Raw genomic sequence first — 16,768 nt, 5'->3', positions numbered from 1 at the left:
ACATATCGAAAAAATTGACGGAATAAACTTGTAACAAATTAAATTACCTTTCATTTTGTATAAGTGGCCATGTCGCTGAGATGCATAGTTTCCGAGATATAATCGAAAAACGGGAAAATGGGACCTTCAAAGCCCCCTCTCTCCCCCCCCGCTCAAGGGCCGGGGACTTTTGATATGTTCACCTCCTAACTTGTCAAACCAAGTTACGGAGTCAAAAATTGTGTTCCGAGCATTTCCCTCTACAACTTTTGGAGCATTCGTTGCCTGACCTAAGTAGCTTATTGAATTTCTTTAAAAACTTTTCTGTAAAAGGTTGACGGGTGTTGGGTGTTTATATGGTTTCGGTCGATTATTATCATTTGCATTGCCCATGATGACTTACTAGAATTACGAGCACACGAGACACTAATAGTAGTTTGACAAACCTTGGTTTTCAAGAGGTATTTTATATTGACATTTGCTGTCACAAATTTGCTGTCAGATTTAGTCGCAAACCGCACGCAAAGTGCACACAAATGTGTCGACACCTTGTTACGGAAAAGTGTAGACACGGCGACGACACTTTGTTTCGAAACAATTCTAGACACATTGTGTGGACTCTGTTACGACACATCTGACATTTAGTTACCACTTTGTGATTCTGCGACTGGAATGGTTATATGGGCCGCCATACACTGATAGATTTGTCCGCTAGACACAACTGCCAGACAGATCTCACAGACGCACCTATACACGGTGGCCAAAAAATAAGTGCATTCCCGTTGCAAGTAAGGTTTTGGGATTATACTGAGCAATTTTTACTATGGGACCAACCCCGAAATCGCGAAAAATGTATGAAACAGGCAATTTTTTTTCGAGATTTTGTGGTAGGTCCCATAGTAAAAGTTGCTCAGTATAATCCCAAAACCTCCCTGTCAACGGGAATGCACTTATTTTTTTGCCACCGTGTATGTACATACGTATCCGTCACTATTTTATATTGATTTAAACCATTTAAACTACTTAACACGATTTTCACTCATGCTTCTATAGTCTGCCTGTGACCACGAACGTAACGACACGTTCGAAACGTCAGGCCATAAATAAACGTAAGTTTTACGCGATTAAGTCCCGTCGCTATTTTGTCAAGACTTGTTTAGGTTAGGAGACTCCTTGCCTAATAGAGCCTTGGACCGTTTGGTCGGGACCCTACAAGTCCTAACGAAATGACTGTTGCGTATGAGTGTAGCTAAGCAATGCGCGTGAGTTGAATGAAGGATCTTGACTTAAGTCATGAGACATCATGACGTCATTTATATCTATAAGTCTGTATCTTTAGGTATTTAAATAAAGTAAACAAACTATTTGTAAATTTTAGGGTAGTTATAACATTTATTGGTTAACCGACCAAATACAAAACCGCCTGGATCAGTCACTGAACGACTTGACTTTAACCTACATTATTTGATCATGTAATGTTTTCATCTACCCTCAACTGGCTTAAGGAGCCATTTGAAGGTAGATTTTGTTTACTTTTATTTAAATACCTAAAGATACAGAGTATATGTCATCATCATCATGTCAGCCTTTTATCGTCTACTGCTGAGCATAGGCCTTCGAGTACGCCACTTATCCCGGTCCTGAGCCAATCTCATCCAGAAGTGCCTCGCAATCTTCCGAATGTCGTCCACCCAACGAGCCAACGGACGCCAGGCGCTTCTTTCGTCTGAAAGCGGCCACCATTCCGTTAACATTTTGGCCCACCTGCCAACACTCTGCCTGCCAACATGGCGCCCAGCTCCATTTAAGTTTGGTAATGACCAATTAGGTAATTTATGGGATAATCGCTTCAAACACCCAATAGTACATTATTGTCGAGGCTCGGAAGTAGCTACTTGCAGGCTGAGGATTCGTTTTAAACGGACGACCTTGGGAGTCCGTTTAATTGAATCCGAAGCCAGCAAGTAGCCTTCCAGCCGAGTCATATATAGTGCTTTTCTCAAAAATGGTGCAAGAAATATAAATATCATAGAAATATTTTACAAAAGCAACGTTCTTACGTATATATTTTCACAGAAAAAAGTAGAAACAATTGAAAAAATTAGCTTTGCCGCCTTTTTATTTTTTTTAATAAAAAAATAGAAGTGTATTTTTCTACCGAAAATACGTCAACCTATTTGAGACAGCTAAATAGTCGCGGTACTAATCATCTGTTTGGCTGTTTAATGGGCCTGTGCCTTCATTTGATATGACCATTTCAACTTTTAAAAAGTTTGGAACTCGACAAATAATGGAATTTGTATGCAACATTGCAGTCCCAAAATCGAGACTGCAATGTTTTTAACTTTTTAATTTTTGACTGACCATAAACTATGCGCTTCGCGACCTATTTTTTAAACGGCAAAGTCGACTTTGCCGTCCATTTTTGAGAAAAATAGTTATTCTAGTTCGTTAACCCGCAATAATGTTCATGAAATGAGGAGTTCTGGAGTTTTAATCCTAAGTTTTCTTAATATAAAGATATAAGTGCCGCGAAATGATAGAGATTATATTGTATTTTCGTTTTTTGTAAAAGGTACCCATAATGTACACAACCGTCTGTTATGGCTCCTCTACACGATGGGCCAGCGCCGGCCACTCCAAGGGACGCAGCCATGCGATAGAATGAGATAGCAATATCACTTGCTCCCTCTAACTTGGAGTGGCCGGCGCTGGGCCATCGTGTAGAGGAGCCATTCAGCGAGGGTCGACACGCACTGCTTGTTTCCAATTTTATGTTCCTTTACAATAGGGAATATTACGCGAAACTGCGTAGAGGGTGCCACTACCACAATCCATCACAATCTGGGGGTCTACCGCGAAACGCGAAAAACTAAATTTCGTTATCTAACCTTTTGCATATTCGAGCGATAAAGAGGCAGATAACTAAGTTTCGATTTTCGCGTTTCCCGGTAGGCCAGTTAACAAACCGCCATGGCCCATGATGCATCAATGTCTGATTTTATTGACCGTGAAAACTTGTCAAAAAACAGTTTAAGGCACAGTATGTATAAGTTACTCTATGGTTTACTAGAGGCGCTAGTGCTGCACTCTGGCGGCAAAACATTGCAGTAATATCTCCTATTTACATTTCATTTAGGGGGAAGTGCCCGTATAAACGCTGGGAATGAATTAGTTTAATGTAGAAGTTGCATTTGTGATATTTTATTTCGATCTAAATTTTGTTGACTGAAACAATTCATAAATAAAGGCAATTTTTTTAATTTTTTTAGTTCCTTCAAAAAACCTTAGGCGTCCGCCACTGATGCGAGACTTCCTCCTACTTCTATTTGTTCCTTGGTTACCTCATCATCATCATAATTTAAGAGCATGGCTCTTGTCGGTGGAGTATGCGCCAGTTTTTGCGGTCCTCGGCCAGGTTCTTTAGGTCCCTGTAAGACACGACATTTGCTTTTGCTTTTAGTTGTTGTGTATAGATTGCTCGTGGTTTTCCTTTTCCTCTTACCTTCCTTGGTTACCTACTAAACTTCAAACACCTGCCTTAAACGGTCAGCAACGTCTTTACCATAAGGGTACACGGGGCCCGTGCCCAGGGCTCCCATCCTCAGGGGGCCCCGAAGGACAGACAGTAACAGTATATTTGATTACCCGTAATAGAAGATCATAGTAGAAAAATGTTAGTTTCATTCGCTTTCTTTACTTTCCAAAAGGGTCCCAAATTCTTGTGTGCCCATTGCCCCAGCATAGTTTAAGACGGCCCCGCAGAAACGCACATGTGACACCCCTGGAGCTACAAAATGGCGATTGCGTAGGTGTGCGCGTGAGTGGATTGAAGGTGAATCTTAGCGCCAGTTGACGTCATCGTGAGTAATCTGGCTAAATAAGGATTACGGCCTCGGTCACTTTTTCATCGGATGGTCACTGGTTTTTGCAACTAGCGATACCACCATAAGAGGAGCTATGGGGCCATTAGGCTCTTTTTAGGGTTCCGTACCCAAAGGGTAAAAACGGGACCTTATTACTAAGACTCCGCTGTCCGCCTGTCTGTCACCAGGCTGTATCTCATGAACCGTGACAGTTGAAATTATCACAGATGATGTAATATCTGTTGCCGTTATAACAACATATAGTAAAAATAAAATAAATATTTAAGTGGGGCTTCCATCTCCCATACAACAAACTAGTGATACCACCATAAGAGGAGATATGGGGCTAATATAGGGATCAGGAACAAATACACGCACGACACACGTCGACGACACATTCACAATTCACACATCGCACGTCGACGACGTCGCATTCAGAATTTTTCTTCGAATATTTCGTATGAAACCTATTATTTTAGCTGAATATGGAGGTCAAATCGGTAGCTCTTAACCCTTTACCAGGCTAAGGGATATATATTTCCCACATACGGCACTTCTAATATGTGTTCTATTTTCGATGAGTAGGACTGACATAAGAGTGTCATTTTTGAAATGTCAGTCTGGTAAAGGGTTAAGGTCAATAATTTATCCTCGTTTGATCCGTATTGAACGCGACACCCTAACATATATTATAGTTGATATATTTGATATCGCTTCATATTTGAGCCTGACTTTCAATAATAAGTATATTTATAGTGACGGTTCAGCCAATCAAATCAAATATTATTGATCTATAAGAAACACTGTATTGGTCAGCTGTAAAAAACAAACGTCTACACGGAAGGCTGGTAGCCTAACTATTATACAACAGAAGACCTTACTTACTTTAAGCGTAGGAGCCAATTGATTCAGCCTTCTCTAACTCTAATCATTTTACATAACAGACGGGATGTTACATGACATTATGTGTTAAATGGATGCGTCATGCATCCTGTATGGATCATACATAAGCAGAAAAACTGTAATTGACTCTTCTGTAACCGAAAGTTAAGGAAACTAGAATCCGATTCAAATTCAACAACTGGTTCCTTAAGGGGCCCACTGATTAACAGCCCGCCGGACGGTATCGGCCTGTCAGAACAAAATTATGACAGTTCCGAACAACTGACAGATAGTAAAATAAACAGTAGTGCAGCTGTCGTTGGAAATGGACTGTCACCTTTAATCATACAGTGATCTAATTTGATACGACTTGGAAGATCGCTTTGAATAGTGCGTGCGTGCGTGAGATGCGAGCCAGTCACCAAGACGATAGTCAAGGTCCTATCAGAACCAGTTCAAAACCATAACAATTTGTTAAATAAGAATCTAGAGCTAACGTGTTTACTGAATTTGGGTTATTTAAACACATTTTAGGAACTTCTGTCACTTCTGTAAACAAAAAAATAAAAATATATGATTAGGTATAACTATTCCGTTTTTCTATTATTTGTATTTTTTAATTTCAATCGCCTCTCTCACGATCCGCGGATAATAGTGTCGCTCGTTGGAGAGGACTTTGGGTTTATGTAGCTCAATCCAGTGATTCGTTCTTGTTGTCAGCAAGTGCTCAGCTATTGCGGATTTGTTTACATGGCGATTTTTAACAGCTGCTAAAGTAAAGTAAAGTCCTCTCCAACGAGCGACACTATTTGTATTTGTACAAACGTAATTATCACAAAATGTCAACAGCGCATTTATAAACTGCAATGGCGGCTTGCATTTTAAAACTACTTAACATAATAAAGCCTTTCGTCGGCGAGGTCGTTACGTGATTCAAAAGTAGGTTGTGTTACAACGTACCTACGGTCAAGTGCATGGAGTTAAATGTAAACTGTTTAATTTTTACCCGACTATGACCACGCTGAAGCTTTGCTAAGCTATGATTATAGTAGGTACCTATATACAGTCAACGGTAAAAATATGGGTGTACAAATCATTTGAAAAATATGTCCCATAACTCTTATGTCAGTGAATTAAGAAATATGGGACATATTTTTGAGTAAGTTGTCTACACCCATATTTTTACCGTTGACTGTACTTATTAGTAAAACCTTCGCCAGATAAAACGTGGTAATTTTACCTAGAATAAATAGGAATACAAGTAAAAACGTTTTCAATCTAGATATCTAGATAGATCTAGATAGATTTAAAACGTTTTTACTTGTATTCCTATAGATTAGATAATCTAATACCTTTAAACGACCAATTCTTGTTTATTCATATACATACATATTTCGGGGATCTCGGAGACAGCTCTAATGATTTAGATGAAATTTGCTAGGTATATGGGGGTTTTCGGGGGCGATAAATCGATCTAGCTAGGTCTTATCACTGGGAAAACGCGCATTATTGAGTTTTTATATGTTTTCCGAGCAAAGCTCGGTTTTCCAGATATTAAACTACCTACATATACCTATCCCACATCAAATCCGGAGTCGCGGCAAACCTCGAATGGAAGAAAGAAAGATGGGAGACGGATCAAGACCCGGATACGTGGAAAGGGAGGAGAGAGGCCTTTGGCCAGCAGTGGGACATTCTTAGGCTCATAAATAAATAACTAAATAACATATACGAATAATATACCTGTTCTCACCTTACCTCGGCTCAGCCTTCGCACCTTAAACCAAACAGTTTTGTTTACAAACGCCTAAACCAGCCGACTTGACTCACAATTACGAAAAACAAACAGACGGAACAAACATTTCGTCAATCGAGAACGTTTTACAATAAACTTGACAGGTTGTTTATTTTCTGTAGGAATTGGTACAGTCAGCAGCAGAACGTATATAACAATAAAAAATAGCCGGAATAAGAACTCTATGGTATATACTCTGTATCTTTAGGTACTTAAATAAAAGTAAACAAAATCTACCCTCAAATGGCTCCTTAAACCAGTTGAGGGTAGATGAAAACATTACATGATCAAATAATGTAGGTTAAAGTCAGGTCGTTCAGTGACTGATCCAGGCGGCTTTGTATTTGATTGGTTAACCAATAAATGTTATAACTGCCTGAAAATTTACAAATTGTTTGTTTACTTTTATTTAAAATACCTAAAGATACAGAGTATAAAATAGAGCCTCGCACGTTTCAGATATACATTTTTAATATGTCTTTTTGTACAATAAAGAATTTACTAACTACTATTAATAGAGTTAGACCAAGAAAAGTCTGCAGAGATTTTGATAGCCCACGCAGTGCAACTGTTACATATTTATACGTCATAATTTCATAGAAGTTAGACGTTTAAAATAACACTTTATTGTACAAAAAGACATATTAAAAATAACAATACAATTAGTAAGAAGTACAAAGGTTAGGGTTAAAATTTCATTACCTACCTCTATCGCTAGAATATTGCCTAGAGTGATAAAGAGGCAGGGTAATAAAATAAGATTTTTAATTTCGATAAGTTGCGGCTATGTAATGAATCCCTTGCCGAATTTTTCTCAAGGCACTATTTACTTACATGTAACAAAATAATTAGCAACGTCCTTATTTACGGCAACCGCTTACATTCAGGCGTACATCTTGCTCGTATGCCACCAATGTGATATTAAAACTTAAGTTCATGGTCTCTATTGTTTCCCATAACGTTTTGAGTTATAATGTATTGTTTGTCCGCATTTTCGTTAGTCATAATTTGGTTTTTCTCAGAAACTTTTCAGGATTGCCATAAAACAAACCTAACCTAACCTATCTATAGGCTAACCTGACGAAAATCCTGAAAAGTTAACGGTTTCAGCATTATGACTAATGATAATCTGACAATCATTAAATGATGACTTTCAATAATTCTGTCAAACGAAGGGATTCGCTTAACTTCTAGTAGTCATAAAGTTGCCCTTAATATCTAGTTGCGTTAAGAATAAATTGAATTTAAATACATATCAAATAATTACTTCCGCATGCCATCTCAAAGAACCAGCATTCTACGTGATTCCACGCATAACGATTCCTACTAAAACGATGTGCAGACGATGTTATAAACATAGTTGTCATTCAAATGCTTGTACTGCAAGAGCGAGTCGAGCCCTTAGACGATCCAGTATATACAGATACATAGCTATTAAGAGGCCCACTGATTAACAGTCCGCCGGACGGTATATATCGGCCTGTCAGTTGTTCGGAACTGTCAAAATTTTGTTCTAACTGACAGGATGATACCGTCCGGCGGACTGTTAATCAGTGGGCCCCTTTAGGGATTTGTCTGACAAACCTACCAATGTACCTATAGGCCCACAAATGGTTTCGCCGGAAGACCAGCGCTGACTTTCGGGTTAGCATTATGCTGAGGCGGGACCATTTCGTGGTAAACTATATACTTTATGCATTTAATATACTTTTTGTAATACGTTTGTATGAAATGTAGTTTTAGTTTGCCATGAATAAATGAAATCATTCTTATTCAGTAAAACTATTTGCTCACATAAAATGTATGCATGCATGTTAACGTAATAATTTTGTCGACTGTACCAGGCGTGGTTAACTCCGCGATTTTGTCGCGTCGCTACAAGTACATGCGGCCCACACCAATTTTGGTGTCTAGTCATAGTAGTTGCCGCGCACCGCTTAGGTACAAATTATATTTATACATGTCAGGAGTATTTAGTGTAAGGCGTAACTCTGCAGTGGATCAAAGGACACAGCAACTCACGAGGTAACGATGCAGCCGACATCTTGGCGAGAGGAGGCTCGGAACTGAAGGTGGCAGGCCCTGAGCCAATCCTACCTCTGCCATATGCCTGATGGCTCCGGAACATGCTGCGACACAACACCAAGGTAAAACACCAACAATACTGGTCTAACCTAGGCACTTGCAGGCAGGCGAAGGAAGCCCTCCCGACACTCAACCCCAATCTGTCGCGGAGACTGCGACAGCTGAAGAGACCACAGCTCCGGCTTATAGCTGGGGCCATGACTGGCCACGCCTCATTTAACAAGCACCTATTAACCCTACGTGTTACAGATAGCCCCCTCTGCAGAGCATGCATGGAGGCAGAGGAGACAGCCACCCACGTCATTATCGAATGCCCAGGGGTGGCAGAATACCGGGCACAACACCTCGGCTCACCGGGGTCTCTCCCAGAAGTCGTCGGCAACGTCAAGGGTCTGCTAGGCTTCTTGGTAGAGTTGGGTTGGCAAGAATAGTGCCGCCAACCCACCACGCAAAATAGGCGCAATAATATGACGTCGAGTTGCGGAAACCAAGCCCGCATGAACCTATGCCCTGGCCAGTTGCAGGCGATATATTTTTCTCTAAGAACAGAAGAAACAATTTTGCTGATCTAACGGTCACGTAATACTGGAATCGAAAACTCGCCTCACTTGCGTACACGCAAGTAACACCGACTACTTGTATAAAACTTGCGTAGATGCGATGCGTATCACGCTTCCCGCTTACGTAACGTGACCGTCGCGAACCCGCTAAAGGGCGCCGCACATTGCTATACTCTGTATCTTTAGGTATTTAAATAAAAGTAAACAAACAAGTTGTAAATTTTCGGGTAGTTATAACATTTATTGGTTAACCAACCAAATACAAAGCCGCCTGGATCAGTCACTGAACGACCTGATTAACCTACATTATTTGATCATGTAATGTTTTCATCTACCCTCAACTGGCTTTAGGAGTCATTTGAGGGTAGATTTTGTTTACTTTTATTTAACTTAAAGATACATACTTACAGACGGTAAATATTTTTCGTCTTGGGTGATTTCGTAATAACAATATTTAAGCGATGAATATCATGTGACCAGGGACGTATTTACCCTAGGGCCATCCGGGCCATGGCCCGAGGCGCCAATCCGCCAGGGGCGGCGTATGGGCCGTATGGCGCCCCTGCCGAATTGCCTTTTGTTTTTCTTCTTTAGCCCCCTCCAGACTATGCGCGTGAATCGCGGGCGAAGCCGCGAACGCGAATGTGGAGTCGATTTCGCAGGTCTGCGTTCAGGACTCCACACTCGCGTTCGCGGCTTTGCGCCGCGATTCGCGCACGAGTGTGGAGGAGGCTTTTGACTTCTGGGGCGGCGAAACGTATTGGCCCAGGGCGCCGAATTTCAAAATACGCCCCTGCATGTGACGAGAAAGATATTACGAGGGATAACTTCGCCTTTGAACTAATGACGAATGTTATTTTTCCTGTTTTGTTTTGATTTTTGTACAATAAATTGTTTTACTACTAATACTACTGGGTACCTACTACTACTACTACTATGAATTAATGTGGAGGGAAGTAAGAGGAAACCCAAGGAAAAGGTGGATGGACTGTGTGAGAGATGATATGAAACGAACGCAAGTGAATGATGAGATGACGGGCGAGAGAGAGGTGTGGAAAAAGACATGCTGAATCCCAAGTGAATGGGATAAGGGCAAGCGAATGATGATGAGTCTGTCCCTTCATTTGGGGACAATAGCACATGTTGGTAGAAAATTACTAGAAATGTTCTTTTAGAAAACAAATGCTTAGTAAAGCAGATACTCTATTATTTACAAGGTTTAGGTCAAAAATGCATGTATGGTTAATTTTAAATACCATATAACTATAACCAGGGCTTTTCTATACTCTGTATCTTTAGGTATTTAAATAAAACTAAACAAACAATTTGTACATTTTCGGGTAGTTAAACATTTATTGGTTAACCAACCAAATACAAAACCGCCTGGATCTGTCACTGAACGACCTGACTTTAACCTACATTATTTGATCATGTACCTAATGTTTTGATCTACCCTTAACTGGCTTAAGGAGCCATTTGAGGGTAGATTCTGTTTACTTTTATTTAAATGCCTAAAGATACAGACTATAGTGACAATATATTAAGCCATGGCAACGAGGGTCAAGAACCTAATATAATCCTAGACGTAAGTATAATGCAACTGAAAGTGCATAGTGCATTCACTGTGCGTCGAGCCTGCATGCGCGCGCGCCTCGTGACAGCACAATGGCCGGTGTCAAGATGTCCGCTAATATACGCGTCTGTCAAACTGTCTACTAAATATAGAATTAGACAAGCCAATGCCTCTTTATTTTAACTTAACTGACTTTATAGGTATACTCTACGTTTGTGTATCCACTTAATGAATGGAATTAATTTATGAAGCGGGTATGTACTTTTGCAGCTGTGTACCTGAAAACTCCTAAATCCGTATTCTTACGCTTACTACTAAATTATAGTATTTTTACCAGACTGCGTGTAATCTTAACTATTAGCCATGAGAGTTCTCCAGGTTACCTCACAATGTCACATAATAAATATGCATATTGAAGGTACGATGTTAGATTTTATTTAAGATACGGCACCCTTCTTTGGGGAAATTTCAATATTATTTTTTCAGAAGAAAGTGTATGTAAGCTCTTTGTGGCTTAGTTCCTTATTGAATATATAACTCACGTTATCTGTGGACATTGTATTGCACCCTTTCAGAGGCAGGGTGTACTGCAGGTCCCCCCGAGCTGCCACGTACTCGCGGAGACAGGAGGAGTTGCTGCCCAGACCGGCTGGGTACACTATGCCGTTGAATGTGTCGTAGAGGCTGTGGAATGAAGTCAGAGTTAAAACAAGTGATAAAATACTCTCACACCTTATCACTCACACATAATTTTTAAGTTTACAATACTCTTTTTGTTAAGCCCTAAGACACAGGCTCAGCCTAGTTTGGGGCTTACCTCTTGTGCATGTACCTAATGTATTCCCTACCTACCTAATACATAAATTATTCTTATTCTTATTCTTAAATTGGTTTTTGTGTAAGAAGGGAGCAAAATTGTTGTTTATTCTCGCGTTTAATCTGATATGTCAATACAGATCAAGATGAAATAACGAGCTGTTCGAAAGTGCAACGTTGAGCATTGTGAGGGTTTCAAGGCTTGACATGTGAATAAACTTTGCTGCAAAATTGCTGCTTAAATGAAAAACATATCTAAATAAAAAGCAAATAATAGCATAAGTAAATATTAGCATTAAACTACGTGAGTAACAAGTCAAAATTTACAGATGATGAGATGATAAAATGCAACTTTGCCCATTGATAACGAAGGATAAATAGAGCCTTTGTTATAGGTATTTTGTAAATTTTATGAACAAAAAAACCGTTTAATTGTAATCGTTTAAAATTTGATTTCTTCTGAGTAAATTTAACCTATCTTGAACCTACCTGTCTCCAAAAACAGAGTTAGGTGCCAGTGTGATGGTGACGTGCATGCTGTCTCGCTCGCACGCGACGGCAAGCGTATCTAAAGGAGCGAGAGAGCCGGGCCATGGCGTTGTGTCCTCGTCTGTCGCTTTCGCTATCGCTGTTGTGGATAGCTCTGGAAAAAAAAAGAAAAATCAAGTTTTTTGTCATCTTATGAACTCAAAAGTTGCATTATTCAGAAACTGTCAGGTGCCTATAGTTCGTTTTTTTAGCATTAGAAAGAAGGTAAGCGATCTTGATATGTCTTTTAATTGAAAAACGCTTTTTAAAAATCAGTAACTATTACTTATGAAATCAGAATAATATAAATGATCGTATTAGATTCATAATTGTTACATATTTGCCGTGAATTATTTTTAAAACGTGTTTTTCAATTAAAAAACAAGGTATATAATTATGTATATTATGTATGTAAGTCTATTTGTATTAAGTATATGTGTAAGTTTATCAACATAGTTTATATTCATATAGAGTCTTGTTTACAAATTCATTTACTTTAAAGACACTGCACCTACTTAATCTTTCTGGTTTGACCCATTGGTTGACTGGTAGAGAATGCCTTAAGGCATTAAGTCCGCCATTTGTACCTTCATGTATTGTGCAATAAAGATTAAAATAAATAAATAAATAAATAAAAAACACATCAAGATTGTTTACCTTTTCTCTAATGCTAAAATAAACGAACTATAACAGTATAGCTTGTGTCTGTCTAATGTCTATGTAGACATATGTACCTTTACATGGATAAGTGCCTTTGGATACGTTATTACAAAGCTAGTAAACACCCTAACGTTTTCTGTGTGCTATCATCATCATCTCTAAACGTCGGTTCCTGGTTCCGCCTCGCAGTCACAGCTAGGGTTGCCAGATGGTCGGGATTTGGCGGGATTCTCCCGATTTTTAGCAGGTGTTCCCGATTCCCGACAAAGTGTAAACTGTCCCGAAAAACAGCTTCACGTTATAAAACAATAATTTCAAGTTCCGAACTGTCGTCGAGCGAGCTGACGTAGTGCCAATAATGTAAAATATTGTTGTTTTTAATACAATTACTTTAATTTGAATGTATTTTTTTAGAGATGCCCTGAATAGTGAATTTGACCGAATACCGAATATTCGGCCCCTCTTCTCGGCCGAATACCGAATATTCGGCGACCGAATATTCGGCATGACATGCGAACATTTTGAGTCACAATTATTATGCAAACTGTTCGCCATCAAATAAAGCACTACGTTTGCTAAGATATATTTTTATGTTGAACAGAATTAATGAATGTATATTAGAGTCAATCAAATCAGACCCATGATAAAAATAAAATATTTTGTAATCGATAAATGCTCAAAAACGTGCCTTCATATTTAACTACTTTCCAAGAATACATTTTAAATATTAAATATACTTACCTAGTTTTTGGTAATTTTTTTTGGAATTTTTCTTTTTAGGTAGATGCAACAGATATTCGGTATTCGGCCGAATAGTAGGCTACATTCGGCCGAATACCGAATATTGGGCAAAGTGTCCGAATAGGCCGAATACCGAATAGTTGCCGAATCATGGCATCGTGGCAATCGTGGCATCTCTAATTTTTTTTTTCCGACTTAAGTCCCAAAATCCCGAAAAATTGATATTGTTTCCCGATAATAGCGCCTTTCGATCTGGCAACCCTAGTCACAGCCTAACAGCGGGCTTTCTACCACGGTATAAGTTACTACACAGTCAATAAACGTTAATTTAATAAAAACTGGTCAAGCCAAATGCGAGTTGGATTCACGCACTGTTGGTGCCTTACCACGACTGCCTTAGCAGTGTAAACTGATATACTTGCTAATCGTAACTTACTTTGTATATCTCGCTCGCACTAATATGCGAGTACGAGCGAGATTCATAGAAAGTAAGGGTAACATTCCATTTCTGACCGCAGCTGCACTACTAGTACGAAATGTACACTTAGTAAAATGAATGGTAATGTATGGTATGGTCCTGTGTCAAATTGGTGGTGGTGGTAGCCGTACTAGTTGCTATTTACTTATTTAATATTGATTGCACAACAGAAATGATGTAGGCGAGGCATTTAAAACCAAAATTATAGAACGAAAGAATAAATAGATGGTGGGAAAATATGAAATGGCTAGTTATATACCAGATTCAAGGCGAATGAGAGAACTATTTATATTATGATTCATGTTACCACCGATTGTTTCGTCATGTGATTAAAAAAAGATGGTTCTTTTTGTTTTTTTTTCACCTTCCCTCTATTTCGGAGGCTTGAACGCAAAAAAAACATTGCATTTAAGCGGCATTGTCAATTTTAATTGCTGGACAAACGCGCTTGATTGTTTTGTGACCACTTTCAAATAGATACCAAAAATACCAAGCGATCATGATTTAGGGAAAAAATATTTGTATGTTTTTAATTTAAGTATTTTACTATGTTTTTATTTCGTTGTTTCAAATATAAAAATTCTATACTGTCTGTAATAATTGTATTGCGATCCACATGTTAAGCTAGCTATTAATTTGTGATGCTTTCTGGGTCCAAGTCTCTATGGTCTACATAATTATATGACATACAATTTGCTGTAATTTTAGGTTGTAAAAATCCGTTGGTTGACCTTAGAGCAAATAGAGTATAGAATTAGTCGAATCAGTAAGTAAATATTATTCACAATACATCTCCTTGGATTTCACGGGCCTATAAATCCCGGTCTATTGATAGGCTTGCGTGGGGATATAGATCCAACACGTAGAGGCCCCTTGGAGAGCTTTAATGACATGTAGAACGCTCGCTGGAATATATTATTATCTGTAACATTGTAAATACTGTTGTAAATATCCAAAATTGCTATTATTTGTTATGTTACTTATGTTTACTGACTCAGGAAATATTCGCGATGAACACACAAATGCCCTTATTGAGATGCGATAATTTGCCCCTTATTGTGGCCGTAGGTATGCTTGTTTGCCACCAACAGTATAAAAAAGACTAGGAAGCCGTTATTTACCAAATATACAGTTCAACATATTTAATTACAACATATGAGGGTTTCCGCGATCGAGTTTTTCACTAGATGACAGCACCGTGACGAGAGGTCTTTTTGTTGACAGCTGCTGTCAAAATCCACCAATAAAAAAAACATGGTTAAACAAGACTTGGTGGATTATGACAGCTAGACCTAGAATAGAATAGATTATAGACCTAGAATTACACAAATTGGTCTACCGCGATATAATTTCATTGCACGTTTTCAGCTGAGACGTCGGAATTTAAGGTAAAAACAATGAAATTATATCGCGCTAGACCCGTTTGTGTAATTAAATATGTGTACAAAACGCGAGAGTTTAAAGTGCTATATACAGTTCAACCTGGACATTAAAAAACGAATTTTCAACCTGCTTGTAAACAACTCTTTCCTTATAATACACCGTTATAATTATGTTTATGTCATTAACTTTAAAAATATAACGTTACGCAAACATAAAATGTTTATAGAATTAGCGGTATTTGGCCAGCGGACTGGTTTTTTTGCCATTTAAATTTTTAGCCAGAAGCGTTATAAAATCTGGAATGAAAGATGTGCGACTCCTATGCGAGGGGTGAGCGGTCAAACCCAATAAGTCCAGAATTTTTTTCATTTAAATTTGAACTCTACACATACCACACACAGTTCCAATTTCAAAAACCCATTTTCTCGACTTATCGGGTTTGACCGCTCACCCCTATGAGTCCTATGTACAGTCAGCAGCAGAAGTTACTAAGCGGGCGAGGTGTTCAAAATGATCTTCACGCGACTTTATTGTTAAGGGAATAAGAGCGTGTCAAGGTAATTTTGAATACATCGACCGCTTAGCAACTTCTGCTGCTGATTGTACCACGAACTATGTATATAAATGTACAGTTAAATATGTATGCGCATGTAGGTACGATAGTCAGCAAAAAGTCCATATCAGTTGATTTAGACATTTATGCTGCAGACTGTCGCTTACCTACTTGATTCACGAGCTTAAATTTTTGATTGCACTCTTCTATTTAATAGCGATTTTTTTTATTGTAAAAGTGTGCACACACTTTAATTAAATCTAAGAAAAATTCTTCAACATACATTTTTTTTGGAAAAGCTCACGTCACGTTTTCAAAAAAAAAATTACATTTCATTCATGTCTTCAAAATATTGACTTCTTGGGCTTATTTTACTCAGAATCATTTGTACATTCACGCCTCATACATGAAAAAATGTGTCCCAAAATTTTGTATGAAAAACTATTTTTCCAGTGCGTCACGTTCATACAAATAAAACAATTATTCATACAAAAATGTGACGATCTGGAAAGGAAATCTTGGGACACATGTTTTCATTTAGGTAATTTAGGTATGGGGCGTGAATGTACAAATGATTCTGAGTAAAATGAGCCCAAAGTCAATATTTTGAAGACATGAATGAATTGTATTTTTTTGGAAAACGCTCACGTACAGTTTTCACGTACTTACTACAGAAAATACAAATCACAAATTTCAATAAAATTATTTGATTTGTCCCACATTTGTCCCTTTCAATACTAAAGACACTGATATGTGTTAAAACCTCAAAAATAAAATATACTTAAACCCAACTTCACACTTTAGGGCGTTTCTTGCGTTAAACACGTCTCAATAAGTATCGGCGCAGGCGCAGGGTCACTGACCTCCCG

General features: G+C 38.6%; 1 protein-coding gene across 1 annotated transcript in view; it reads right to left on the bottom strand.

Annotated features, from left to right (window-relative positions):
• Positions 1-16,768, bottom strand: part of LOC134802765 (uncharacterized) — a 93,294-nt gene that overhangs the window by 18,843 nt on the left and 57,683 nt on the right. The window contains exons 3-4 of the mRNA XM_063775459.1: positions 12,046-12,199; positions 11,283-11,424 (exon numbers count right to left, since the gene is read on the bottom strand). Of these exons, the coding sequence (XP_063631529.1) occupies positions 11,283-11,424; positions 12,046-12,199 (296 nt within the window). The remainder of the gene's footprint in view (positions 1-11,282; positions 11,425-12,045; positions 12,200-16,768) is intronic.

The sequence above is a fragment of the Cydia splendana genome, chromosome 25 (genome assembly GCF_910591565.1).
Source record: "Cydia splendana chromosome 25, ilCydSple1.2, whole genome shotgun sequence".
Taxonomy (NCBI): domain Eukaryota; kingdom Metazoa; phylum Arthropoda; class Insecta; order Lepidoptera; family Tortricidae; genus Cydia; species Cydia splendana.
Note: the sequence above shows the minus strand (reverse complement) of the source record. Positions and strands in the feature narration are given on the sequence as shown.